Below are 27,747 nucleotides of genomic sequence, written 5' to 3'. Positions count from 1 at the left end.
ACGCTTTCATATCAAAGCTGCATATCAATGAAGTTTGCTATTCGTAAGTAGTAATTACAATATCAGCAGTTTTTACTGTCATTAAACAATGAACAATCATATTCTGATGAAGGAAACTCGCTTGGAGATTAAAAATGAATAACACACTCCCAGCCAAGGAGAAGATGCAGAGTTCTGTTTGTCTGGCAGCTAGATGATTTTTTAATCCAGAGAGTAGATTAAAAATAAAAAGTGGACATTGTAGAAAGAAGAGCAGATTGGGAGGATAAAGAGACCTACCTGAGTGCTAACTCCAAAATCACACAGCTTGACCTGTCCTCTTGTGTTTACTAGCATATTGGAGGGCTTCACATCTAAAAAGAGACCAGAAAAGTCCAGGTAACTAGTTCTGCATCTACAGTGCTTATTCTTAAAAAAAAAAAAAGCATATATGCACACCATTCCATAATGCAGAAATGACATCATCTGTTCAACCAAGAATTCTGATCACAAAGTTAATGCAAAGCATTTTATCTGGAGGCAAAATGTAAGGTCCTAACTCCCCCACTTCCAACAATATCTGGTTTCTATGGAAGTAAGAGTGTATTTAAAGTGAAAGTCAAATAAAATCTTGGTTCCCAACTACAGTAAATATGACCATCACCTGATCCCTGGCCTTCAAGGAAAAGCAGATAGATAAGGAACTGTAATCTTATTACAAAGGATTTATACAAAAAGGCTTAGTTGCTGTCAGTGTGAAAATCCATCAAGTTACTCCTCCCATCTATGAAGCAGTAAGGCCAAGGGGAAGCCAACAAGGAAAAACCTCATTCATATGTTGATGGTAACAGGTCACATCTGAATGGAATAAGGAGAAAATGCAGTATTTTTATTTCCCGGTTTTATGTGATAAATGCTACCTCAGATAAAATTCAGAAACCGATCTAAAAGATGTGTGTGTGAATGCATGTGTGCAGGTATCAGTCTTTGTTCCATTTATGCTTCTCTTGCCTTACTCATCATTTTTGACTGTTGTTATAGTTAACAAAAGAACTGACATAGGCTTTTGCCAAGGCAAATAATGACACAAAGGTTTTCTGCAAAGCATCATCAGTGACAACAATAAGACTTTTCAGGAATTCGAGAAGCCTACTAAACCCACCAAGCAAGACAAGAGCACACCACTTTTGATGGTACATAACAGCACCTGCTCCAACAGTTCATTTTTTTTAAAAGATTTATTTATTTATTTATACAAGCACTGGGTACAGTCAGAAGCGTGGGAGGGTGAGAGAATTCACCAGAGCCAGAGCGCAGAGCAGACAGAAGGACCGAAGTACACTGCTGAGGGGAGCAGCGGGCGGCAGGAGAGGTTTGCGCGCCATGTGGGACCCTCCCCTGGTAGCCGGGGAGCAGCCTGGGAACGAACCAGCGCTGCAGAGGCTGCGGACAGCTTCGCAACCCAGCGCTCAACTGCTGTGCCACCGGGGAGGCCCTCCAACAGTTCATTTTCAATGACAAAAGTGATCTGGAACAGATACCTTGTTATATTTAATATAGCAAATAAATTACTCCAAAACAAGAGACTCATATTTTTTTATGAGTTCTGTTTGTCTGGCAGCTAGGTGATTTTTCAATCCAGAGAGTAGATGGGGCCTCTCCGGTGGCGCAGCAGGCAGCAGTTGAGCACTGGGTTGCGAAGCTGCCCGCAGCCTCTGCAGCGCCAGTTCGATCCCCGGCCACTGGGCGAGGGTCCCACATGGCGCGCAGACCTCTCCTGCCGCCCACTGCTCCCCTCAGCAGTGTACTTCGTCAGTCTGCTTGTTCTGCTCCCTGCTCTGCCTCTGGTGAATTCTCTCACCCTCCCACGCTTCTGTACCCAGTGCTGGTATAAATAAATAAATAAATAAATATTTAAAAAAAAAAAAAAAAAAGACAAGACCTATATGAGGTTTCTTGTAAAAAATGTTTTTTTTAAAAAATATCTCTTAAAAATAAACATTTTTTAAAAAAAATCTGTAAACGAATTAATCCCTTGACCCTACAACCTACAAAAGGGTATTCCCCAAAAAATATTTGGCCAAGAGTAGGTACTTGATTCAAGTTTCAAGCTCAAACTTAATTATCAGCAATTTTTGAGTCTTACTTGTTAAGTGACAGATGATGCACTAGGCACTTTCTCATACATTAGCTCATTTAGCTACAGCCTGATGCTGACACTAACTTATAAAGTTCATGAAGTCAGAAATATTTTCTCTCTCACTGAGATTATATTTCCAGTCATAGAAGAGTGCTAGGCATATAGTGAATGTTTAATAAATGTTTGTTGAATGGATGAGAGGATAAATGAATGGAAACCATGAACACAGCATTATTTCACATTGATGATTCTGCTTTGGTGATCAGAGATTAGCTTGGTAACATGTCCTCCAGATAACACATACTAACACAAATACACACTGTATTAGAGGCACTCTCTCTATGAATATAAGATGGTATGCCTAGGCAGCTGTAAGCTCTTTTACCAATTGGTCTCTCTGCTTCCAGTTTTCCTCATTTTAATATAAATCTTATACCACCATAATATTAAATATTTATATCATTCACTACATCATTGCTCTTCTTGAAAAGGAGGTTAAATATTCTCTGACATGCACCATATTCTTTGAAACCCCTTAAGTATAGGGTTGTACTTTCAAATGAGCCCCAGTAGTTAGCATAATACACATACATCATAGTCATGGTAAATATTCAGTGTTTGCTAAACTGAAAGAAAGATTCTACACAGTCTGGTCTTATTTTCCAAATCCAATTCTCATTACAAGCCCCCAACTTTGAATATTTTTTTTTGACAATCTACTTTTATATATGGATAGTTTTAAAACCCTCTTAAGCCACCACATCAGGTGGAGACAGTAAAAGACAAATACTTTGAACTCTTGGAAGAAGGAACTGCCTGGGAAATTTTGAGGCATGCTAAATTAACAAGGTTTTTATCACACATTTGAGTTAAGTGGATCAATAGAAAGAGAAAGAAAAACAACAAAATTCCTAGGTCACATTCTAAAAGGCAAGGTATAAATAAGAATTTAACTGCAGTTTTCAGCTCTCCAACAATTTTTTAAAATTTTTCACATAACTTGACATTTGCACATTTACCTCTCAGCCTAGTTTTTGGGAGCACTTGATGTAACAAAAGTAAGAGAGACATGGAGTCATCCTGGAACCAACCAACCTTTGTAGTCAAACTACACTGCTTAAATCATTTTAAAAAAGAAGCAACCCCCAAAATTCCCATTGCTGACTCTTCATTCTTACTGTGTGTTTGCCCCCTTCTCCCTCCCACCCCCAGGTTTAGAAATCCTTCCTCAGTATTTTCTGACTGAACCCTTACCATTTTTCAATCCAGTACCCCACTTCCTGAAGCCCTAAGTACTTAGGTCGTCAAAGTCACTGCTTCTTTTGAACTGCTAGTAGCTGCTCCTTGGAACTGAGTAGATGATACATATTTTTTTTTTTAGTAGGGGCTCCTTACCACAAGATACCTGTTGCAGGTATCAGCACCTCCAGTAGTAAGTCCACAGGGGAGAAACATGCTTTGTGTATCTTTGTACATCTCTATTTGGAGCACAGCATCTTGCTCGCTGGCTGATGACTTTTTAAACAATATACTAAGTTTCCTAACAATATACTAAGATTCCTCGGCAGTATCTTAGGACACCACTTGATCATAACAACAGACTCCTTTCAACAGTTTGGACTAGGAAATAAAAGACCCGGATTTTAGTCATGTTCGCCCTGCCACCATATGGCATGTGACTGGACTAGGCTTGTGATACAGTAGTCTCCACCTCTGTGAGGAGACAACAGTAGCTGTGTGGGTATCTTAAATCACTTTCATAGGGCAAATGTTCTATAAATGTAAGGCACTACTATTATTCACTGATAATCAACTAAATTATGAAAAGTGGTATGTTTTAAACTATTTAGAAAATAATTTCTATTGCTACTAGCAAACTTATAAAGCTGTATTTGAGTAAAATGCTAGCTGCAAGAAAGTAATTTCCAAAGTAATACCATAACATAATACCAATTTTTGCCAGACCATATGCACTCATTCCTCAACAAGGTTCCTCAACTGGCCTCCCAATTTTTATATGTGCTATATAATAGTCTGTGCTGGACATAGTAGCCAAAGTGATTAAATCAGACCATGTCATTTCTCTGCCTAAAAACTTGAAGGGCTGTCCAACTCACTACCAATAGTGGTTCCCCGCTATCTCTGCGCTTCCTACTCCTCTACGTGCCCAGTCAGCTTCATCTTCCCAGCTTCCTCCCAGTTTGCCCCAGCTTTGTGGTTCTGTATCCCTGGCATTCATTGCTCACATATATATGCACGGCTTGTCCCTTTGCCTTTTTTTTTTTTTTTTAATAGATTTATTTATTTATTTTTACAAGCACTGGGTACAGTCAGAAGCGCGGGAGGGTGAGAGAGTTCACCAGAGCCAGAGCAGGGAGCAGAGCAAGAGAAGGACCGAAGTACACTGCTGAGGGGAGCAGCGGGCGGCAGGAGAGGTCTGCGCGCCATGTGGGACCCTCCCCTGGTGGCCTGGGAGCGGCCGGGGATTGAACCGGCGCTGCAGAGGCTGAGGGCACCTTTGCAACCCAGCGCTCAACTGCTGCGCCACCGGGGAGGTCCCCCTTTTGCCTTTTTTTTTTTTTTTTAGGTTTTCACTCATATGCTATCATTTTGAGAGAAGCCTTTTCCTAATCACTCAGTAGGAAACTGCAACACCTTCCCTTCTCAGATACTTCCTTTTCCTCTTTCATTTCAATGTTCTTAACACACAGCACCACCATGTAAATCTGCTCTCTCAGTCCTCCCCTCTTGAAGGAAAGTTCTGTGAATGCATACTCGAGCTGTTTCATTCACTAGTGCATCGCAAACAGCTACTCATACAGACAAGAAACACTTGTTGAATAAATGGTGACTAAATGATCTCTCTCCTAAATAGATGGGCAAACATACTCACCCAGAGAAGCAATTTTGGCTTGAGAAGGAGCTGCATCTTTTCTCACTTAATGGAAAATACTTCTACTGAATATTTGGAATTGAATATTCTGTAGGCCACTGAAATATCTTGTCCTTTTTTTTTTTTGGATTGGGTTTTCTGGTTTGTTTGTTGTTGTTTTTACTGTTAATGCATACATTTCTAAATGACATTTGTCATTCTGAGAAGAATCCAGAGTCATGAAAAAATATTCATTCAACAAATATTTACTGACTTCTTACCAGGTGCAAGATATGGCTGTAGATGTTGTGGGGAGAACCATGAATAAGACTCTCCAAAGAGAATGCAGAGCATGGATCTGTTGGTGTATTATTTGACCAAAAACACTGCACAAGAGATTTCAGGAAAACAGTGTTGTTCATGTGTACGCTAAATGGGATTTGCTTTCTGAGCAACTGGCATACTTCCTGTAATGATAATGACAATTATGTAACTAAATAGCTTCCAGATCTGACTGCGTAGTCAAAAAAATAAAACTTTTTGAGTTTGATCGCACATCTACTGAATTACAAACCATTATCATACAGCCTGGTGTTCAGGCCAGCATTTAGAAAACACTGACATAACCTACTTTATTTCCCTCTAATTTAACTGCTAGACAACAAAGAATATCTGAAATTTCTTTGCTTGTTTCACTTTTCAAAAATAATTTTTATTCATAGAAATTGAATGCAAAACATACAGATAATTTTGTTTTCTAGTAGTCACTTTTTAAAAAGTGAAAAAAGGTGAAAATAGCTTGAATTTGTTATCTAACCTTATATATCCAAAATTTTATTATTTCAATAATATATATAAATAAGAAAAAATATTCATTAAAATCAATTTATTGGAGTTATTTGAGTTACAGTTTTATGACTTATAAATATATCCATGTAATCATACTATAATCAAGGTAAGAAATATTTCTATCACCACAAAAAAGTTCTCTATGCCTCTTTATACTCATCTCCACCCTTATCTTGGGCATCCTCTGATTGGTTTCTAGTCTTATAGTTTTGCTTTTTCTATATTCATTATAAACTACTTAATATGGTGTTATAAATTTTCTGCAAATATCTGATGATTAGTGTTTTGGAATGGTACATCTCTGTCATTAACATTTAAAGTGGTAGTACACGGTGGGGTCTTGCTTTTCTTAGTGAGCCTAATAATTAATGCTTTTAACTGGAGTATCAGAGCACTTACATTTACTGAAATTACTGAGATGGTTGAGTTCAATTCTACTATCTTACTATTTGTCACATCTGTTCTTTATTCCTTTTTTTTTTTCCTTTTCTACCACTCTACAGCCTTGTTGTTTTCATTCTTAATAGAGATCATTTTCATAGGAGTGAGATGATATCTCATTGTGGTTTTGATTTGCATTTCCTTTATATAGTAAGTGAAGTTGTGTCTGTAGGCCATTGGAATGTCTTGTCTCTTTTTATGAATTGTGCTCATTTTTTAAAAGTCTCTTTTCTTTATAGTAAATTTGGATAATTTCTATATTTCCACCATCAAGATTAATGATTGTTTTATCTGTCATTTCAAATCTACTGTTAATTCCATCAAGGGGAATTTTTATTTCAGTTTGCTTTTCACTTCAAGATGTTCCACTTTATTCTTTGTCTCTTCCATTTTTCTCTGCATTATGTGCATGTTTGTCTTGGAATCTTTCAGTATAATTGTAATACTTACGGCAATTGTTCTAAAGTCCTTGTCTGCTAAATCATGGTGGGGGGAAGGGGGATAGAATTCCTATTTCTATTGACTGATTTTTCTCTTGGTTATGGTCTTACATGAGTTATCACAAGAATACTTTGTCTACTAATTTTTACTTGGATGCCAGATATTTTGAATCTTAGGTTGTTGAGTGCTGAATTTCGTTGTAATTCTTAAAGAATTTGAACTTGATATTGGCAGGTAGTTAGCTTACTTGTAGATAGATAAGTCAGGTTATTTTGTGCTTATTTAGAGATTTGTTTATGGAGTGCTTAAAGTAATCCATACTCTAGGTAGTTTAGCTCCATTATTAAAGCAAGACTCTTCTACAGTGGCTCTTGAATGCTCTAATATATTCAACAAGGTCTTTCAATTATGTTTGGGTGACATTTAAAAAATTCCCACCCTGCATAAGCTATGGGAATTGTTTAACTTACAGTTTCCTAGAAACTTTCTCAGTTTTTTGTCTAGTTTGTAAGACACCCGCTTATGAATATAGTGGTTGATATTTGGCCAAACACTCAAATTTTTTGAGTGCTTTCTCAGCAAAGTTCCTGCTCCTCCAGGATTCTGCCCTATAAATTCTAGTCAGTTGGGCTTCTTTATGTCAAAACTCTGTCTTTTCAGTTCAATAAGGCCTCTGGAGTCTGTTTGGTTTCCCCTTCCTATGTAGTGTGGGATCTGTCTCCAGACTGAGTCTGGTGACCATAGGGCTTATCTCACCTGTTTCCCATCTCTCGGGGGTCACAATACTATACTGTTTGTTGTCCACTGTCTGAAAACAGACATTTCATAGATTTTGTCTGGTTTTCTAGTTATTTTTTGGTGGAGAGCAAGTCCCATAGCTGTGATTTCTTCCTGGGCAGGAGTGGAAATAACCCTTTATTTTAAAATTCTTGGGTTTTGTTTCCTTTTGTTTATTGCTTTAATCTTGTAACATAAGCTGCCTCAAATCCATTTTGGAAATAATGGGATATAACATCTCAAGATGTTCCACTTGATTCTTCGTATCTTCCATTTTTCTCTTCATTATGCTCATGTTTGTTTGTTATAAATAACAGGGTTTAGTTAAATCTAACTTGTATGGCATAATTTGAAGCAAACGGTATCTCTTTAAATGTTGGTATAAGAATAGCTACTGTGATTTAAGTTGCACTTTATATGAATAAAATATTCCACTTGTATTTGAGGTATCAACAATCCTAGTATATAGTCTCTGAACTTCCAAGTCTTCATTTAAAACATGCAAATTCTACAACTCTCAAGAATAGCTCCAGGAATATTAAAATGATTTTTATTTATTTATTTTATTTTTTGGCTTGTTTTTAAATTCACTCCAAGCCATAGACAACAGCAGAACAGATTAGGCAGAAAGATTACTTTTAAGGAGGTAGTTATAGCTATGCTTATTTTAATGCAATCTCAAGTTATGGAAAACAAACAGCAATTGAAGGCATACAGCCTTTCATTCAGCTCACTTAAAAAACATCATAGCTTTTCTTCTGTAAGCAAAGCACAGAAAAGATGAGTCATTAAAGTGACGGATTATAAATGGCAATCACCAGGGCAGATGTAAGTCATTTTGGTTTAATCAGGCCATTAATTATTAGGGTTTATCAATTAGTTTTATTGAAGGCAAGGGAGTTTAAATGAATAGTTGGGCATTGATTTTAACTGAGACATTTTCTCAAAGAAAATACAAATGAGGTGTGTAGAATCCTGGAATTACAGGCCCGTTTCCTGCCACTAAATAGAAAAAAGCTTCTTTTATTGTAAAACATAAACCTTTAGTGAAAAAGTATATAAATAACTCATTCCCTTTGCATTACATATGAAATAGCATGTTTTGGTGTTTCCTTATTTGAGATTTGGTTTTAATATATTGTGGCTAAGAGATGGATATAATGTTGAAGAAAGTGAGATAAGGGAACAATTCAAAGTGACCCTTTTAAAAATATCAGATATTTCTTATGTTCTTTCATTTCAGAAAGAAAACTAGGCATTTCAAGCAGATACTTACAGGAGTCAGAATAAACTCCTGTTGATAAGATGCTCACAGAGATAATATGCAGACTGAGTGAGTGAGTGTATGATATACAAGATATCTGATCTTCCTGCATTGAGAAGGTTTTTATGAGAATTAAGTGAGAATGAGCTTAGCAGTGCCTGTCCCAGAGCTGGAGATCAATTAATTGTTGAATGAATAAAATGAGTGGAGGAAATATTTTGTAAACTTGATACACTGTAAATTATACACACTGGAAGCTATTTCTTTGCAGAATTGGTAATGACAATGACTCTCACCTTAGAAAAGCCAGGATGTTGATCATCTAACATACTGGACTAAAACCAAATACTAAAGATTCATTTATACCAGCTCTACCTAAAGGCAAGTGCTGTGCAGTTGGGATCACAGAAGAGTTAACAATTATTCAATCACAACATGTGTCTCCTGTCAAAATATTTACCCACTCCTTTAGTAAGATTTCACAGAAAGCTGGGATTTTTAATGAATATGAGTTGCAGTAGTGACAGCCTATGTAGATAATCAGTAGTTATGGTGCAGTTCTGTTTAATAATTTAAAGTGCTTGGAAGATTCTTAGGAAAATATCAGGAGTGGGAATAAATGAAGAATTTAGAAATAAAGTCTCATGTTATGCAGAGGATAATAGATGGTTTTCTACAGGAGCCTGTAACAATCAAAATCAGCCTCAAAGTGTCTTTTAAAATTAAACATAAACTTATTATATAACTTTTGTGGTTATTTTCCTATTCCATCTTTAACGAAGTATGAAACATCAGTTAATTACAATGACCATGTCCCATGTATTAAAGGTAAATTGATATTTCTTCTCAAAATTGATATGCATTAGATGACTGATTTAACTGTAGTTACAAATATTTAAAGATACTAACAACCTTTGGGTATCTACTCAACAGAGATGAAAATACAGACCCAAATAAAGACTAATATATGAATAGAAGCATTATTCAAAATAGCCCCAAACTGAATACAATCCAAATGTCTCTCTACTAGGAAATGGATGGATAAAATATGATAGAGTCTTCAATGGAATATTATTCAGTAATAAATAGCTGACTCACAATATGGATGAACCTCAAAAACATACTAAATGATAAATGTGAGCTACAGAAGGTTTCACATTGAATTTTTTTTTAAAAAGATTTTTTGTTTATGCATACAAGAAGTGGGGTGCAGCCAGAGGACAGGGGGTGAGAAGATTCACCAGAGATGAGAGTGGGGAACAGAATAGGAAGAGTGACTGAAATACACTGTTGAGGGGAGCAGAGGGTGAGTCAGGAGAGGTTTGCTGCACCATATGTGGTTTAACCGCCTGGCCGGGGATTGAACTCATACCACAGTGGCTTGATAGCACTGAGACTTTAACCCCTGTGCCACCAGGAGGCCCTGAAGTATTCTGTTCATGTAAAATATCTAGAAAAGCAATTCCATAAAGTCAGAAAAAGGTCAGTGGTTCTCTTGGGCTGAAGTAAGAATTGGTTGCAGATGGGCATGAGGACTCTTTTTTGGGGTAGATGGAAATGTTTAAAAATGGACTGTGGGGCCTCCCCGGTGGTGCAGCGGTTGAGTGCTGGGCTGCGAAGCTGCCTGCAGCCTCTGCAGCGCCGGTTTGATCCCAGGCCACTGGGCGAGGGTCCCACATGGCACGCAGACCTCTCCTGCCGTGCCTGCTGCTCCCCTCAGCAGTGTACTTTGTCAGTCTGCCTGTTCTGTTCCCCACTCTGGCTCTGGTGAATTCTCTCACCTTCCTGTGCTTCTGACTGTACCCAGTGCTTGTATAAATACATAAATAAATATTAAAAAAAAAAAGGGGGACTGTGGTGGGGCCTCCCTGGTGGCGCAGCGGGTTGAGCACCGCGCTGTGAAGCTGTCCACAGCCTCTGCACCACAGGTTCGATTCCTGGCCAGCCAGGGTAATATACCCACATGGCGCAGCAGACCTCTCCTGCCTCGCCTGCTGCTCCCCTCAGCAGTGTCCTCGGTCTGTCTGCCTGTTCTGCTCCCCGCTCTGTCTCTGGTTAATTCTCTCACCCTCCCGTGCCTCTCATTGTACCCCAGTTCTTATATAAATAAATAAATCTTAAAAAAATGGACTGTGGTGGTGGTTGCATACTCCTATATTAAAAACCCTCAAATTGCACACAAAATGACTGTATTTTCTGATATGTAAGTTAAATATCTACACAGCAATTTCTGAAAATCAGCCTCAAAACAATTGGACTTTTACTAACTTCTCCAAAGTTTCTTGGTGCTTTGTGGTCACCACAATCACTTCCCTACTTTATAACAAAATATGAAAAATCAGTTAATTACATCAATCATATACTATATAGCACTGGCAAAATGGTTTTTCAACATTGATGTGCACTATAAGGACTGCCTGTGATTATAAATATTTAAAGGAAGATATACTTTTTAAAATGTCATTTCTGTGCATGTAAGATTATTTCCCCAAATGACTATGAGTATACATAAAAAATGTAAAAACAACTGGTTCAAACTGGAAAATGTGATCAACCAAGCACAAGTGCCTCAACAACCACCAGTAACAAGTCTGACTGATTTTTCAGGCTGGACTGACTTTTTTTCACTGAATTGACCAAACTGACTGTGGAAATTGGTATCATGTAGAGACAAACCATGTTGCCACCCATAACTGCCTCATGCAGGAAGCTGTATCTTTACTCATTTTGCATCAATTAGCTATTAAACAATCCACATAAACAGCAGCAAGCTGAGGCTCGCTAATAAAGGCTGAAGCCCAGAGCATGGGCTTTCTGCAACTCTACACAAAAGGCTCCTCCGCTCACAAGCCAGGCCCCACCCCCAGCACAATTAGGGTCAGAGTGACTCTCAATCAGGTTAAGTTCCAGGGGCTTTTCAAAAGAGATACACAAAAGCTCTTTCATACAACTAAAGTTACGATTATCCAATGTATTTTATATTTGGACAATTTTCTAGTAAGATTAGTTCCAAAGAAAATCATGACTTTGTACAACCTTCTATATGCTTCCTCTGATAAGAAAAGACAGGCACATTAAGAATTCCCTTCAGATGTGATCTATTTTTATCAGAGCTGGTGGCATCTCCCACTTCCGTTCCTTTTTGGTCTCCATTGTTTTATACTTAAAATATTTAATTTGCTCTGTGCTCTCATGTGTAAACCTCACTGAATGTTTTTAGACGTAGACATGACATATAATTCTTTTTTTTATATTTTTTACATCATTTTTCATTTTTGCACAATGTATGCATTTTCATCTTGGTTATAGTCCCTGTAAAATTCCTACCTGCCTTGTATGCATTTTCATTATGGTTATATTCCCCATACAATTGCACCCCCCCCCTTATTTTGACTCCAGTCCTTCCTCTCCCTGCCTTTCTCTCCTCCCCTCCCCGCCTAGTGTGTCTCTGGTTTACAGTTGCTTGTTGATTTTGATTTTTACTTTGTATTGATTAGTCTTTTTCCTGGTCTCTTATTTAAGTTTTCTAAATTCCTGCTATGACTGAGACCCCTTGTTTTGACCCTACTCCTACCTACCCCCCTGTAGTGTGTCTCTGGTTTATAATTGCTTGTTGATTTTGATTTTTACTTTATTATAATTTGTCTTTTTCCTGGGCCCTTATTTAGGTTTTCTAAATTCCTGCTATGAATGAGACTATCCGGTATTTTTCTTTTTCTTTCTGACTTATTTCGCTGTGCATGATCCCTTCCAGCTTCATCCATTTTGCTGCAAATTGCATGAGTTTATCTTTTTTGATTGCTGAGTAATATTCCATTGTGTATATGTACCACATCTTCAGTGAAACACTACATGACATACACCTCAGTAACATCTTTAAAGACACATCACCCAAAGCAGTGATAGTGAAGGCAAAGATAAACATCTGGTACTACATCAAATTAAAGAGCTTCTGTACAGCAAAAAAGATAGTAGCCAAAACAAAGAGACACCCTACCGATTAGGAGAAAATTTTTGCACACAACACTAATGATAAAGGACTGATCACAAAAATCTACAAAGAGCTGATGAGACTCAACAAAAACAAAGTAAATAATCCAGTCAAAAAATGGGCAGAAGAGCTAAAAAGAAACTTCTCCAAAGAGGAAATGCAAATGGCCAACAGGCATATGTCATATAATTCTTAAGGAGACATGAGTTCAGTTTAAAAATATGGCATTTAGCTCTGTTGTGGGATAATTATGGAAGCAGAAATAAACTTCTCTTCAATGCCTTCCCTCTATAAAGCAGTAACACTGTTTTACTTGAATGCTAGGAAACCAATATCAGTTTACCAGGAGCCAGAGGACATATCAGCAGGTCTCCATTACTAGTTACCTCTCCTAGCACTGTGCCAGGGTACTTCAGCAATCTTCTCTCATTATGTTTAATTATCTTATGAAATGACAACAACTAATATATCTATCTAGTTATTTCTTGGGGACTGCCATCTAATGAATGAGAACAGCAGGTACAATTAAATATAGACTATGCTGACATTATGCATTACAAATTCATCTGTGCACAACAGGAACACACTTAAGAGAAAACCACAATGCAATATAAAAGTTATTCTAATCACTCCATCACATAATAAAGAGTAGGTCATCCAAATATTCTTGCAAAAGCCTTAAATAAAATTAAACAGCATAATTAGCCATTCTAAATGGCTGTTATTGTCTAGACTCTCATGATTTAGTTCAGAATGGAGGCAACAAACATGGTTTTCCTCCTACATGTATGACAAAGGCAGGAGACATGCAACATTTACAAGGCTAAAACCAAAGGCAAAAATGGCCTGGGTTTCTCAAGTCTGTCTTCCCTCAATTCTTTTAGGGTTAAGTAAAAGAGTTTTCCTCATAACATGGGACCTAACATTTTAGGTCCCACCTACAAGTGGTGGCATCCTACCTACAATATGTACATAACCTGCTCAGTGTATGGGAATACCAGGCATGAAGGAACAAATTCCTGGGAGTCAGAAGGAATCTGTACTCTGTTCCAGTTCTGAAAAATGCACTTCCCCACCTCTGAGATACCACCAATCCTAAGACTCCTAGCGACTATCAAAACTTTTCAATATAGAAGGAAAGAAAACAATGGAACATTATAGTAAAAGCATAAATAAACTGGAAGATATGGTTTGTAGATTTGACTTGGAGCTCATGTCTAGAAGATGAATTCTGTTAAATTGTTTTAAAGAAATAGCAATTATAGCAGATTATACTCATTTGGTACTTGCTATATGCCAAGCACCGAACCAAATGTATAATTATTATATACAGTCTCAGGTACATCTCATTATAACCCTTGTGATGGGTACCATTAATCCCTTTTTAATAGATGAATAATGGAGGCTCAAATTAATGAAATTACTTGCCCAATGCTACAAAACTAGAGTATGCAACCCTAACTCTTTTTTTTTAAAGATTTATTTTATTGGGCCTCCCTGGTGGTGCAGGCGGTTGAGTGCTGCACTGTGAAGCTATCCACAGCCTTTGCAGCGTGGGTTCGATCCCAGGCCGGCCAGCAAGAATCCCACATGGCAAAGCAGACCTCTCCTGTCTTGCCTGCTGCTCCCCTCAGCAGTAAATTTCGTCAGTCTGACTGTTCTGTTCCCTGCTCTGTTTCCGGTGAATCCTCTCACCCTCCTGCGCATCTGGCCTGTAACCCAGTTCTTTTATTTATACAGGCCAGAGGCAAGGGAGGGTGAGAGGATTCACCAGAGTCACAGCAGGGAGCAGAACAGGCAGAGGGACCGAAGGCTCTGAAGGCACTGCTGAGGGGAGCAGTGGACAAGACAGGAGAGGCCTGCCGTGCCATGTGGGTATTTCCCTGGTAGGTCGGGAATCGAACCTGTGGTGCAGAGGCTGCGAACAGCTTCACAGCGCTGTGCTCAACCCGCTGCGCCACCGGGGAGGCCCCTCAACCCTAACTCTTAAGTCTGACCAAACTCCTTATATTTATGAGTTTAAACTCGTCTGAGTTTATGGGCTGGTTATAACCACAGTCTGGGCACTGATCTTTAATAATTTTATGTTAGTTTCCTTCCCCTTCTCACTGAAGAATATATAGAGTGGAGGGAAGTTTGAGGAAGGTTGTAACTATTCTCTCACTTACCTCTTGCTGCGTCCCTTGAGAAACAATTATTTCAACTATAACAATGGATACTTTGACCTCAAAGAGGTTAAGGAATTGGCCCAGCTAAGTAGAATTAAGAGGTTGGAACAGAACTTAAAACCCAGATCTGAGTCTAAAATTTGTGTCTTCCATTAGGCCACCAATCACCTTTTGTCTTTCTTATGGTTAAGTCATTGATATTTAGCTTTTTAGCTTTAGTTTCTACCTGAAAATGAAGATATAATGATATCCTCTTCTTGCAAGATTAACATGAAGCTTAAATGAAATAATACATGTAAAAGATTTAATAGAGTAGTACAGAGAAGGCACTCAATGAAAGATATTAGTTAAAGTCATTATTATTGTACCTAATCCAGAAGGAACTTAACCCTCCAACAACAAATGGATTTGATTTCCATGGTACTAGTCACCTTAAATCAAGCCTTTGGAGAAAGGAACAGATATGCAGAGATCATCTATAGATTGTTGTATCTGAAGCTAAATCTCTTACTTTAATACTAGAAATGTAAAGGAAGACTTCCAACTATGCCACAGCACATGAAATTCCAAGAAAAAAATTTTCTGAGACTTATGATTCAATTTACTCATCTAACAAATACACACTAGCACATAATCAATGTCAAAAATTAACTGTAGCCTGCAACCCCTACTGATAGAAATGACCCATCATATAGGTTTTTCTTTCTCTCACCTCTCTTTCTCACTTTCTCCTAAACATCATGGTTTGTCTAAGAAAACAAAGCTATAGTCAAAGGTATCTATGGGACTTGGTGAATCAAACATTCATCAGACCACATACAGAGTGCATCTTGCTGAGTGGTTGGACAGGAACCTACCAGAAAGGTGAGGGGTTCACTTTAGGGTACCACAAACACCCTTGAGTCCAAATGCACAACAATCTCATCATTAAATCTGATTCCCAGCAAGGCAGAAAGGTCTTGGTGGAGTTGAGAGGGGGACTAACTACCTTCTCACATTTGTATTGCTTCCCTGTATGGCACATGACTTCTATTCTCTGTCTGCTAAGGCTCCACTGATAGTCATTTTCAGAACAGGAAAGCAAGGTGGACAGTGTGGTAATAATCTCTCAGAGCTGCCCTAAAAGGGATGACTCCACCTGTGACAATATTCTATCACAGATGCATGGGAGAAAGAAACACTAATTCCACAACAACCCTCTCTGACTAAGTAGACTACCCACATAGAGACACCTATAAAAAGATCACTTTTTTTTTTTTTAAATCAAATCTTGGCTCTCTGCTCCTCCTGGTTCTATGGCACATCCCTCAGACACCATGTTGAAGGGTACAGTGAACAGATTTGGCGGGATTAGGCACCTGGTCACCAGGGCTTCTTTAAACTCTGGCAAAGTGGATATTGTTGCCATCAATGACCTCTTCATTGATCTCAACTACATGGTGTACATGTCCAGTATGCTTTTACTCATGGCAAGTTCAATGGCATAGTCTAGGCTGAGAACAGGAAGCCTGTCATCAACAGAAAGTTCATCTCCATCTTCCAGTAGCGAAATCTCTCCAACCTCAAGTGGGGTTATGCTGGTGCTCAATACGTCGGGAGGCCACTGGTGTCTTTACTACAAGTGGAGAAAGCTCACTTGAAGGGTGGGGCCAAAAGGGTCATCATCTCTGTCCCTTCTACTGATGCCCCATGTTTGTGATGGGTGTGAATCATAAATACAACAATTCCCTCAAGATTGTCAGCAATGCCTCCTGTACCAAACTGCTTGGCACCCCTGGCCAAGGTTATCCATGACAACTTTGGCATCGTGGAGGGACTTATGAATACAGTCACCAAGAATACCGTGGACAGTCCCTTTGGGAAGCTGTGATGTGATGGTTGAGAGGCTGCCACCAAGGCTGTGGGCAGAGTCATACCTGAGGTGAACAGAAAGCTGACTGACATGACCTTCCATGTCCCTACCCCCAATGTGTCAGTTGTGCATCTGACCTGCTTCTTGGAGAAAGCTGCCAAATATGATGACAATAGGAGAGTGAAGCAGGCATCACAGGGCCCCCTCAAGAGCATCTTGGGCTCTTGCAATTTTAACAGTGGTACCCACTCCTCCACCTTCGAAGCTGGGGCTTGGCATTGCCTTCAATGACCACTTTGTCATTGAAGCTTATTTCCTGGTATGATACTGAATTTGGCTACAGCAACAGGGTGGTCCCTTGCACCACCATTCCCAGCAGAACAAGAGGAAGAGAGGTACTCTCAGCTGCTGAAGAGTCCGTCCCCCCACTCATCTACCCTGAGAGTCTCCTGACCTGTCATAGTTCCACCCCAGATTCCCTGGAGAAGGGGAAGTGCTTAGGGAGCCCTGCCTTGTTGTTTACTACCTGTAAGGTACACTGTACCCAGCCAAAAAAAGGAAGTAAATAAATAAACCTTTCACTTTTGAGAGCACTGTAGATGCATACATGGTTATAAGAAAAAAACGCAGTATCCTTTACCATTTTCTCCCAATGGTAACACCTTGTAAAACCATAGTAGGAGCTCACAAACCAGGTAGCAACACTGATATACTCAAGACAGGACAGGCCCATCATTGTTTTCATAGCCACTCCCACTCCCTCCTACCCCACATCTTCTCATTAGTCCGTAAAACCATTAGTCTGCATTCCATTTCTATAATGTTATCATGTCAAGGTGTTATCTAAATGGAATCATTTGGTATGTTACCTTTTGTGATTGGCTTTTTTCACTCAGCGTGATTCTCTGGCAATTCACTGAGTCTCCTCTTTCTTACTGCTGAGTAGTAACACATGGCCAGCTTGTCTAACCACGTACCCATTGAAGGACCTCTGGGTTGTTTCCAATTTTGGGCTATTTTGAGTAAGTTGTTAGAAATATTTGTATGTAGAGTTTTCTGTGATGAAGTCAAGTCTCTAAATACCCAGGAGTGCAATGCTGAGCAGTATGGTAATTTTATTTGAAATTTTAAGAAAATCCAAATTGTTTTCCAATGGGACTCTATCATTTTACATTCCTATCAGCTATCAATGCTCTAACTTCTTTGCATCCTCACCAGCATTTGGTATTATCACTATTTTTCATTTTAACCATTTTGGTGGGTATATACTATCTCATTGTAGCTTTAATCTGCATTTCCTTAATGCTTAATGATGCTGACTGTCCTTTATATGTGCTTAGTTTTATGTGCCCTGCGCATATCCTCTTCAGTGAAATGTCCTTTATATGGTTTTTGCTCATTTTTTAATTAGATATTTTTTACTGTTGTGTTTTGAGAATTCTTTATGTAGTCTAGACATTCTTTTAAAAAGAACACTTTCAAGTAATGCTATGTGGGGTTTCTTGTCTTTTGAAAATCATTACCACAAATACAGAAATCCCCAGTGATTACCCGAGGCAAAGAGAATGAATGACCAACATGGGGAAGGAGGCTTAATTTTGAGAGATGTTCATTTGTGTGGATAGTCAGAGCTGGAGAAAAACCAACAACCCAGAGTCATTAAACTAGTTTGTTTACCTCAGCTAATGGGCTAAGTCTATTTTTTTTTTTTCAAAACCACAAATGTTCATGAGTTATGATCTATTATAGCTCGTGATTAATACTTACATTTAAAGGACAATAATTAAAGGATTTTTAAAAAGGATCCAAGTTGTAATTGTGCTCCCACCACTAGTAATTGCTTAATATAAATGCTTCCTTCCAGACACATGGGATCCAGCTGCCACAGAGCTTAGGGAAGGAGCCTCCACATCTCAGTTGTCTCACCATCACATATTATTGTCTCAAACCACAGGGATGAGGCCACTTACACTGGTGTGAACTACTCAAACATCAGCCAGTTCTTCTAAAAAATTATGCCTGGTCCTCCAGAAAACAAAAATATGGCTTAGATTATTTCAAAACTCACTCTATTCTATAACTTATGAGTAAGCACAAATTGTGTAAATAAATCTTTGCAAAAGAGGTTATGAAAGCTCGGTACAACGTATACTTCTTCATAAAACATCAATCAGGTTAGTGTTCTATTGATAGTAAAGCTTTCCAGGAATCTTTCCCTTAAAGAATCCTTTACCCAGCAAATGATGATTCCCTAACATATTTTTGGCACGAATTCCAATCTTTACATACACTAAGTTATTCTTTTACAATTATTAGCTGGACATCAATTTTTTTCCCCCTAAGAAATTCAAGGTTTTGCTTTCACCATCTTATTCTTTTTCTCTCAATAAATATTTTTGGAATACAAATATTCTTGTAACATTAAGAAAAATCTTAGAATCTACACTAAGCTCATTTAAAAGCAAATATATGTTAACATTACCCTGCCTATACTCTTTTAGGATTATCAGCCTCTCATTTCTTGCCAAACTGATAGGACATAGACACAAGTTTTGGTGGAGGGTCAGTGAAGAATGTGCACATATGGAGGTGTAAAGATGTACCCCCCAAATTATAAAGATATGTAAATGACTGAAAATAAAATTTAAGAAAAAACAAATACAGAAATAAATACAGTACAAATAAATTAAATGCTCCTCCTTCCCCCAAAGAAAAGAGAACAAATTCCTTCCTTAATAAATGTCCTTGCACAGGACCTTCTTGTAACTTTTAGGGCAACTTCTTGTGGATCTGTGATTATATCAAAATAAAAAGATCTTTAAAAAAGGAATACCCTTGCTTTCCATCCAAGCTGTGATTCTATAGGTGCTTTTTATAATTCTTCGTTAATAGTAATACTGTATTTTCAATGCACTTTCTACTTTTTTTTTTAAAAAAAATTTTTACTTATTTATACAAGCACTGGGGTACAGGCCAGAGGCGTAGGAGAGTGAAAGAATTCACCAGAGACAGAGCAGGGAGCAGAACAGGCAGAAGGACCAAGAACACTGCTGAGGGTAGCAGCAGGCAAACAGGAGAGGTCTGCTGTGCCATGTGGATATCTCCCTGGCCGGCCGGGAATTGAACCCGTGCTGCAAAGGCTACGGACAGCTTCACAGCGCTGCACTCAACCCGCTGTGCCACCAGGGAGGCCCACTTTATACTTTTTTTTTTAAAAAAGATTTATTTATTTGTTTATACAAGCATTGAGCAAGGTCAGAAGCGCGGGAGGGTGAGAGAATTCACCAAGCCAGAGGGGGGGAACAGAACAGGCAGAATGACGAAGCACACTGCTGAAGAGAGCAGCGGGAGTGGCAGGAGAGGTCTGCACGCCATGTGGGACCCTCGCCAGAGGCCGGGGATTGAACCGGCGCTGCAGAGGCTGCAGGCAGCTTCGCAGCCCAGCGCTCAACCACTGCGCCACCAGGGGAGGCCCCACTTTATACTTTTAAAACCCTTTCCCCTTAAAGATATATATATATATATATATATAGATATATATATAGATATATATATAGATATTTTTTTTTTTTTTTTAAGAAAACAACCACTTTCTCAGCTAAGCCACATTGTTAAATTCTCAATTAACTGAATGTACTTCGGTCTCTTCTGTTTTAAAAGGCTTCATAATTCCTACAATTCTCCACATTGAAGGAACACAGATGTGTTTATGCACATTTTGCTTAAACTTAGAACAGTGCCTGGTACAGAGTAAGTGCTTAGTAAATATGCATCATTATTACAATTATTATGACAATTGTTATTTTCATGACAAAAAAATCTACTGCCAGGGATTCTCAATGTTTTTCTTTTCCCACGAGTCTCTCTGGTTTGCTTTGTTCCCTCACCTTGCCAACAAGTCACATTCCTTCAGTCCTGAGCCACAGAATCAAGAGTCCTGGTATTTGAAGGAACTCGTCATCATCTGCCAGGTCTTCATTGTACACACGAAGACACTGACGCCCAGAGAGCAGGAGTGACCTGCCTTTCCAGGGTCACATAGCAAGGCAGCCAGAAAGTGGGACTTGGGAATTCAAATAAAGATTTCATAGAAATTGAGCTTTTAAAATTGTTCAAGTCAGGCCAAAATCAGTATTGAGCACTTGCATTTCTGTAATAACACCTGAGGGAAAAAATACCTAAACTAAGGAGAGAAAATTTTGTTTAATTTCCAGATGCTCCAAATTGCTGGTCAGTAGCAAGAGCCAGCTTTTAAGTTTCTTCCTTTCCCTCCATGCCTCCCCATCTCTCGCTCTGCCTGGAATTGCAGGTGTCCTTTAAATAATGAGAGATTTTACATTTTCACACTACTGAGTAGCTAGGCTAAATGTAGGTAAGATTTTCAGCAGCTACAAGATAGATGATAATGACAGAATCAGTAAGATTCTTTGAAAGAATCTTTTATCTTTTTAGCAGGGGAAACACCTCTCTAAACTAAAGCTACAACTGCACAGCTAAGAAAAGAATAGCTTCTTTCTCTTGTTCCTTTTTTTTTTTTTTTAAAGTCTGGTGTACAGCAAAAGTAAAACTTACCCTTTCTAGGTGTACAGATCTATGTGTTCTAACCAATATGTAGAGACATGTAAAACAATCCCCAAAGTGAAAATGTAGACCATTTCCAATACCCCCAAAAGTTTCCTCATTGCTTTAGAATCAACCCTTTCTCTATCCTTTGAAACCACTGATGTATGTTCTGTCCTTAGAGTTTTGCCTTTTTCAAAATATCATGAGTGGAATGACACAATAGAACACAATAGGTCTAATTTCTTTCACTTACATAAAATATTTGCTATTCATCCTTATAGTTGTATGTATCAGCTGTTTGCTCCCTATTTTTTTTTTTTAAGATTTATTTACTTATTTATACAAGCACTGGGTACAGTCAGAAGCGCGGGAGGGTGAGAGAATTCACCAGAGCCAGAGCGGGGAGCAGAGCAGGCAGAAGGACCGAAGTACACTGCTGAAGGGAGCAGCGGGCGGCAGGAGAGGTCTGCGCGCCATGTGGGACCCTCCTCTGGTGGCCGGGGAGCAGCCGGGAATCGAACCGGCACTGCAGAGACTGCGAGCAGCTTGGTAACCCAGCGCTCAACCGCTGCGCCACCGGGGAGGCCCCTATTATTATTATTATTATTATTAAATTTTTTGTGTGTGTGTGGGGCCCTCGCCGGCGGCTGGGGAACAAACCCACGCTGCAGAGGCTGCAGGCAGCCTTGCAGCCCAGCGCTCAACTGCTGCGCCACCAGGGGAGGCCCTCATAGTGAAGCTCTCTCTCTTAAGTGAAACAAAAAGTAGCAGAAACATTTTTTCGTAAATTGAATTACTGAGGAAAGTTTAAGCAACTTAACTTTCCTTTCTCTTAAAACCCACAGGCAATCCATCAAGAAATTCTATTGACTCTATATTGAAAACCATTACCCATGACCTAATCACTTTTTCCCATCTTTGTAGCTATCTCCTGATCTGAGCCCCTGTTACTTATCCGATTACTGCAACAGCTTCCTTACAGTTAGTTCTACCCCCAAGAGCACAGACACAGGCCTCCTCGCTGGCCCAGGAACAACCCAAGCACATCCCACCTGGTGTTTTCTGCTCTGTTTCCCTATTTGACAAACAACTTTTCTTTGTTCCAATTCATCTTCTTCATGAGCCTGATCTATTTTTTCTCTTCTCCCTATCACTACCTTCTAACCCACTCTCTGTTTACTTATTTATCATGTTTATTACTTATGGACTGTTTTCCAGTCCTGTTCCACCCCATTATAGGAATCTTTTCTTTTACATACTGATGGATTCTAACACACTGCCTGAAACACAGGTATACAATAAATAGTTGCTGTATGAATGAACTGACACACTGGCACTGTAATCTGAAATAGCCCCAACTGGAAGAGCTGTGTAAGGCCACACTTATGAAAAAGTAAAGCCAGGGGTAGAAAATAAAATTCCAACATGCATGTCGAAATTGTAAGACTTAGTTTCACTAAACATAAATCAATTTGGGCAGCATTAGCCTCTTGAATAACATAAAAATATTATAATAAATATACATTAATTATATATAAGATTAAAATGTTTAAAAACCCTCCTACTACAGAAAATAAATGAAACTAACCAGGCTCATATATACAAAAATTGTCCTTGGACACCAACTATTCATGTTTTTTTTACCCCCAATAAACTTCTCCATTTGTGTAAGATTGCCCCAGCCTGATTGCCAATTTTATTTTCTTAATCTAAGCTCTATTCTCATTACCCTTCCATTTCTATTTTTTATCCTCAGGGAAAGAGAGAGCAGTTACTGCCAGGGCATTCTCACATCTTCCAAAGAAATGGCATAGGTGTTAATCTTGTATTTATGTTTGATGTGGGTAATGATGGCTATGACTGGAGCTGTAGGTTTATTAATATGCAGGGCTCTCACCTCATTAGTGGCGATGTATGTTTTGAAGTTAAGCTGCAGTGTTTGCTGTAATGTCGGATCTGGCCTAACAGACTTTCTCACTGTTCATTTTCTTTGTTTTTACCCAGTCAATACATGCTATATTTACAGAGTTCACACATGTGCTTTTTAATAAAGACAAATCTCCACAATAGTAAATCTTGTTAGGACTTTCAAACATTTTAAATAATTATCTCCTTACAGATATATGTTTATCTCTCAGAGAAAATATTTTAATAATTTTGGCTAGGTAATATGAAGTATAATAAACTTTCTCTCTTGCCTGATTTGGGGATGGGTATACCCATTAACTGGATAATGTGATAAATTCATAGTTATTATACAATAAAAACATACCCGCATTATTAGCATTTGACATATCAATTTATAAAGTACTCTTGCACATACCTTACAACCAAATTTTTAAAAAGAACAAAATAAACATGTTAAATGTGAGTGAATAAATGTGAATGTGAATATAATATTTGATGATCCATTAGGAATGGCAAATGTTATAGTTCAATTTTGAAAAAACTTTGCAGCTAACATACGACACTATGAAATACACTAACTGGGTGCAGGTTAGTGTGGGTGGTTTGCCACTGCTTATTGCTCAGATTTCATTGTACTCTACAGTCCCCACTGGATATGCACTGTAGGAAAGTCTCCTGATTTTTAACAGCTTGTTTAGAAGTGGTTATGTTTTATAAATTCCACAATGTACTGCACACACACACACACACACATTTACAGAGAAAATTTAGGACTTCTGTATTCTAAGGAAGCCATTTAAAAGTGAGAAATAGTTTGTTCCCTTTTCTCATTAGGTCACTGAATATCTCTATTTTCTAACCTTTTAAAAATCTGTGTTCATAAGTATTAGACTTTGGTTTTTAGGGGTAACATTTGGTAAGGAAAGAAAGTGATGATCAGAGGAAAATGATATTTAGACCAAGACAAAGAAGAAAGAGGCTTAGATCACTCATAAATATTTCTCTTTCACTGTCTTCTTTTCACTATCTTCACTTTGATTTGACAATGTGACACATATTCAGCTAAAATTCCTATCATCATTCATTTAAAGATGCAAAAATGAGTATATGTGCTTTTAAGAAGGTACAGCAATGAGCTTATAGCAAAAGTGTATAAACAAGTATATTACCTATTTAATTGCCTTAGCTGAACTTAAAAGCTCTGATCTTTAATTGCCTGATTGAACTGATCTAAAAAGCTACAATTTTTTAATCAAGGAGAAAATTAAATAGCTTTTTGGTAAATAAAAAGGTATCTTTAATCTTATTTTTATGGAATCCAAGTTATTAAATATGGACAAAACCTCTGAAATATTAAGTTAACAACTACTCAATCTAGAGTCAATTTCTCATTACAATGCTTTACAAAAGTCTCCAGGGACATATGCTTTTTTCTGTACTTCAATAAAAGCACATGCTTTTAAATCTAGAAGGTACAAGTTTCCATGAAACTCAAAAGCTAAACATATAAAGATATTTAATGGGGCGTATTACCACAGCATATTATTTTTATAGTTGATAATCCATAATTACTAGGGAATAACTATTCATCTGCACTGAAATTCATTAGTTTTTCCATTCACTCACTGGTACTTATTTAAACCGAAATCACTTCAGAGGGTTTTTTCTGGTCTACCACCACTGCCCTGACTCAGCTCCTTGCAGACATCTTTTTCCCATAAATAGAGGCATTTTGTATCAAATTACTCTCTGGGAACTGGACTGGCCAACCCAGACCAAAAAGAGAAACAAAGATTCAGGATTCCTTTTTGAAACCTCTGTGTCCTCAGTCAAACCACTGATGTCTTATATATCACTGGTCAAAGGACCCTGTCTTAGCCTTAGCTGCATCCAGAACTGGGAAAAAGAAACTACCTGTCTCTCAGAGGCTCTGATCTCCTGCACTTGCCCACAGTGATTATGGGGTGGTTGTATAGGGAATCTGACAAACACCTTAGACTACTCTTAGATTCAGACATAACTCCATTTGAAGCACATCCCATTTCAAATGAAAAATTCAAAATTCTCCAAAACAGAGTAAAACTATAACCAAATAATTTAGAAACAGGAAACACTAAAGGTATATCTACTTATCGGCATTATTTCTAACTTTAAAAAAGAAAAAAAAAGATGACTGCTGAGAAACTAGATCATATTTCCCTATCCACTTTTGTTCTTGGTGCTGCCAGGTTACCACACAGAAAGTTACGGCGAGTGAAAATTAGGCTGTGTGCCCACAGGACAGCAGGATGCTAAGGATCACCTTTACAAAATAAGATCCATGACAAGGTTCCTTGTTTTGTTTTGTTTTCTGTTTTTGTCTTTCATTCATTTTACTTATTTTTTTGAGGGAACCTAGATTTACAACATTGGATTTCTCCCCTCAGGTGTTGTTACCATCACACAGCACCCACCACCAAAACACCCATAGTCCACCACCACAGTCCACTGTTCTCCGTCTCCATATGGCAAGGTTCTTTGAATGAAGGCTTTGCAATTGACAATTGATGCCTTTCTTAAGTTCCTTTGTCACATGGATAGCAAGTGTTCATAAAAATCAATACAAAGACAAGAACTGACCACTGCACAAATTCCTTTAAAATGGGTATAACCAACTAGTGGGCTGTAGAGTTTGGGGAAGTGGAAGCACAAAGCACAGAAGCATATAAGTTATATTATGTTAAGTACCATTCTCTCAATTTTGGTGGTGAAAAATGCTACATTTTTTCTCACTCAAATGTGTTTACATGGTTATTTATTTGAGAAAAAGTAATACTAACAATTCAGCTTACTCTCCTACATCCACATTTTTACAATGACTATCCTCTAGAAATACAGTAGATGGACTTTGAAAATAATTTTGGTTTATTTAATCGGTATAATACCGTCAAGAACTGAATTGATATTTTACCTGTCAAACTCTACATATCCCTTTCAAAAGAGGGTGGATTTAAGAAAGAATTTGGATCAAAAGGACATTAAAATTACCACAACAACAAAAAAACAACAATGACAGATGTGATATTACAACCAAAGACTTAGTTGTTTTCACTTTCATAGTTATACCTTAAAATTTTTTTTTGCCTTTAATCACATCCAGTGTGCATACTGCTTGCATTCCCCAAATGTGCATCAAGCCAGGATGAGCAGATGTGGAAAATTAAGCAGTACAGTTAGTAACATTAGACGCCTAAGTTGCTTATGTTATAGCTGTTTCTCACTTAATTTGCTCCAAATGAATTCAGACATTTTGGAATACTAAAAAAAGCCAAGGGAGGTTCCTTTTACAACATTCAACAGTTTTATGATTATCCTCTCATGTGTTCTGTTAATAGACCAGGAAACTAATTTCTGATGCTTTCTCCAGTTCCTTATTTAAAGTTCTACTTTCAAGATATGTGAAATGATTTCTTAAGGAATAGAATATAATGATATCTGATACGTTAACAAAAACAACAGATGGAATTGCATAGAAAATGAAGGGCTTGCATTAACTAGATTTAAGGAAGAAAAATAAGATCCTATCATTTGCAAATACTATGAGTTACCGCTATACATGTTTGGTAAGCATGATTCACAAAAATAAGTACCAAGTATATCACCTAAATCAGAGCAGTTGAAGGATAAAGTAAGAAAACTAACATTTATAAAGCAGTCATCTTTTTATTACCAAATATATCACTATTATTTAAATATCATATCACTTATTCACCTTAAAAGTCAAGGTATTTGGAGAGCACTCTGCCCCACCCCAAATTAAGTCAGAACTTGAAAGTCTAGTACATACCTCTATGTAAAATCTTTAAACTCCACAAATAGGTAAGGCCTTTAACAACCTAAATTTGAGAAAGAAAAAAATGATGGTTTTATAGGGAACTATCCATACTTAAACATATACTCGTATTGAGCAAAATTCTTCCTTTAAACTTCTGTCAGTTGATAGCATTTATTGAAAAGCTATGATTTTGGGGCCAGGCTCTGAGGGGACGACGACTGTAGAAGCTACATGCTCCCTCCTTTAAAGAGCAGACAGTGTTCTGAAGATAAGGTATGATGGATGAAAGAAATAAGTCTATGTACATGTAAAATGGCCTGGAAGTATACAGTAAGTTCTTAGTGGTGTTGTGGGAGGGAGGAGAGGACAGAAAAAAAAGGGAAAAAGTCACCTTTTATTTTCTATACTTCTGTATGTGGGAAAAAAATGGATAGATTATGACATCTATAATCACGGAGAGACATTTTGAAAGTGTTAACTAATGAAATAAGGCAGTGGGTAGAGTACACACTGCTTTTCCTTCTGGTAGTCAGGGAGACTCAAGGTCCTGGTCTTGAGGATTTTTTTCAAAGATATGAACAAAAGAGAATATTCAGACCAAGATAAAAATATACAATCAAAGTATTGGATCAGGGAACTCTTAAAAATGATGAAGGCCATGAAAGAAAAAGAAACACTGAGATTATTC

The 27,747-nt window shown here is 38.0% G+C and overlaps 1 protein-coding gene and 1 pseudogene across 5 annotated transcripts in view; one reads left to right on the top strand and one right to left on the bottom strand.

Annotated features, from left to right (window-relative positions):
- MAP2K5 (mitogen-activated protein kinase kinase 5) overlaps positions 1 to 27,747 on the bottom strand; it is a 243,722-nt gene that overhangs the window by 116,061 nt on the left and 99,914 nt on the right. For all 5 annotated transcript variants that reach the window (XM_037502787.1, XM_037502788.1, XM_037502789.1 and 2 more), the window contains exons 13-14: positions 27,072 to 27,120; positions 280 to 353 (exon numbers count right to left, since the gene is read on the bottom strand). In XM_037502787.1, coding sequence (XP_037358684.1) covers positions 280 to 353; positions 27,072 to 27,120 — 123 coding nt within the window. The remainder of the gene's footprint in view (positions 1 to 279; positions 354 to 27,071; positions 27,121 to 27,747) is intronic.
- On the top strand, positions 16,239 to 22,420 carry LOC119239506 (glyceraldehyde-3-phosphate dehydrogenase-like; annotated as a pseudogene).

Source organism: Talpa occidentalis, unplaced genomic scaffold (assembly GCF_014898055.3).
Source record: "Talpa occidentalis isolate TD23 unplaced genomic scaffold, MPIMG_talOcc4v2.1 talOcc4.11, whole genome shotgun sequence".
NCBI classification, from domain to species: Eukaryota; Metazoa; Chordata; class Mammalia; order Eulipotyphla; family Talpidae; genus Talpa; species Talpa occidentalis.
This window is presented reverse-complemented; position numbering and strand designations above follow the sequence as displayed.